Below are 2500 nucleotides of genomic sequence, written 5' to 3'. Positions count from 1 at the left end.
CATTGTTCCTCTTAGTGATCATCCGTTGATGGACAGCTCCAGCAGCACACCCTTCACCACTGACTCTGGCTCCCACTCCCAGCCAACGGAGAGCCTCCGTCCCACCCCTAGTTCCTCCTACCAGGCCACGCCCACCCCCCAATACCAAGCCACGCCCACTTCTCAATACCAGGCCACGCCCACCCCCCAATACCAGGCCACGCCCACCCCCCAATACCAAGCCACGCCCAACTCTTACCAGGCCACACCCACTTCCCCTTACCAGGCCACGCCCACTTCCCCTTACCAGGCCACGACCAGCTCTTACCAGGCCACGCCCACTTCCCCTTACCAGGCCACGCCCTCCTCCTACCTGGACGCCAGCGCCCCGCCCTTCTCCTCCTACCTGGGCCACCCCAGCAGCCCCCCCACCCAGGACCCCATGCAGGTCCTCCTGCACGGGGTCCACGCCCCGGCCCCTCCCCACGCGCTGTACTCCCCCTCCTCCGTCCTGCCCGCTGCCCAGGGCAGCCCCCACCTGGGTGGGCCGTTGGAGGCGTCGGGGCTCCAGGCTCTGGGGGGCAGCCCCGTCCTGGCCCGGCGCCCGTCACAGGGCTCCCAGAGCAGCCCGGTGCTGGTGCGGCAGCCCTCGCTGGGCCGGCCCCACGGCAGCCCCGTCCCGCCCCGCCACGCCTCGGCCCTCCAGAGCAGCCCCGTCCCGCCCCGCCACGCCTCGGCCCTCCAGAGCAGCCCCGTCCCGCCCCGCCACGCCCTGGCCTCCCAGAGCAGCCCCGGCCTGGAGCGCCACCCGCTGCACAGCGGCTACACCACACCCGACGAGAGGCACGGCAACCTGTCCCGGCAGAGCAGCTCCTCGGGCTACCAGGGCCCGCCCACGCCCTCCTTCCCCGTGTCCCCGGCCGGCTACCTGGACGGGGCCCTGGGGGGCTTCAGGCAGGCCAGCCCCGCGCCGGCCTTCCAGCCCCAGCTGCCCGAGAAGAGGCGCATGTCGAGCGGGGAGCGGCCCGCCAACGGAGCGCTGTCCTACGGGACGCTCAACGGAAAGACGGGCTCCTCGTCGTCCTCGCCTCTGTCCAGCGGAGGAGGGACGCCCGGGTACTTCCACACCCTGCCAGACTTCTCCAAGTTCAACATGCCTGGTGAGAGCCGTCAGGGCACACCCGGCCCTGCACCCTATTTTCACTCATCATTTTTCAAACGGGTCCAGTGTTGAGAACGCTGGAGAACGGCTGCAATATGTAATCCTTTGCGGCATTAGTGGCCCGTCGATTAGAAAAATTGACGTCCAGCTTATAAAATATATTGCATATAAAAATCACAAATTGTACTTGGAATGACGGTCAAATGACTATATTGTAGTAAAATAGTACACGTTCAGTAAGTTATGTATAGTATATAGTATATGTAGTCAGCAGTAATCACCCAGTGGGTATATCTGTCTGACAATGTGCTCGCTTCAATACACATGACAAGTTCCAGCATGGAGACGCATAGAATATTCTTGTGTTTTGTCGTCTACTAGATGGGAGTCCGGAGTCTCGGCTGAACGTCAAGTTCGTACAGGACACGTCCAAGTTCTGGTACAAGCCGGAGATATCGAGAGAACAAGGTGAGCTTAATGGCAATCTCTTTCACTTAGTACGCATCCTGTTTACATCTCAATGGAGTACAAAAAATAAACATGCGTGAAACGAAAAGCAAAGTCATTTCTAAAAGCTGGCTGGCGCCGGACTGTTCCACAGAGAGAGGGAGAGTTCAAGTTAGACACAGACCATTTATTTTGTCTTCTGGGTGAACCCTAAAGCCGGCCCTCAAATTTCTTGTTGGATCGGAAATCAGTGTTTTGATGAAGGTTGTCTGGGCAAGGCCACATTCTGGATTAAAATGTGGACACGATACGCAAATACACTTATAAACCACCAGTGTGCAGGCGGGCACACACACACACACACACACACACACACACACACAGAAACTAACACATGCATATGCACAACACACACACACAAATCCCTTCCTTCTTCATTATATACCTTCTTTATGATCAGACTGTGGATACCAATCCTCCCTCCTCCTCCTTTGTTCCTCTCGTGACTCCTATTGGATGAGCTCATCCTAAGCACCAGCACATGCTCAACTGCAATGACATCACATGCAACACACACACACACACACACACACACACACACACACACACACACACACACACACACACACACACACACACACACACACACACACACACACACACACACACTACAATACAATACTCTGGGAAATCCACAGCAGATGCAGAGCATTAAGGCCCAGCTGTGGTCCTTCTCTCTCTCTCTCTCTCTCTCTCTCTCTCTTCCTTCAGCTAGACCATCTGTGACACTTCAAGGGGAGGAAGGAGGAAAGAATCCTTCCCTTCTTCCTTCTGTCCCTTGAAGTGTCACGCCCGGTCTGGCTGACATTGACGAGAACGGTCACCATGGATCCAGAGACTCTTCTCGTCTTC

The 2500-nt window shown here is 57.3% G+C and overlaps 1 protein-coding gene across 5 annotated transcripts in view; it reads left to right on the top strand.

The window, feature by feature from the left end:
• LOC311358579 (tensin-1-like) overlaps positions 1-2500 on the top strand; it is a 41137-nt gene that overhangs the window by 29928 nt on the left and 8709 nt on the right. For all 5 annotated transcript variants that reach the window (XM_084478665.1, XM_084478664.1, XM_084478662.1 and 2 more), the window contains 2 exons: positions 16-1139; positions 1523-1609. In XM_084478665.1, coding sequence (XP_084334791.1) covers positions 16-1139; positions 1523-1609 — 1211 coding nt within the window. The remainder of the gene's footprint in view (positions 1-15; positions 1140-1522; positions 1610-2500) is intronic.

This window comes from Micromesistius poutassou (genome assembly GCF_964030765.1).
Source record: "Micromesistius poutassou genome assembly, chromosome: 14".
Taxonomy (NCBI): domain Eukaryota; kingdom Metazoa; phylum Chordata; class Actinopteri; order Gadiformes; family Gadidae; genus Micromesistius; species Micromesistius poutassou.
The sequence above is the reverse complement of the archived record's forward strand: the minus strand, read 5'-3'. Positions and strand labels throughout refer to the sequence as shown.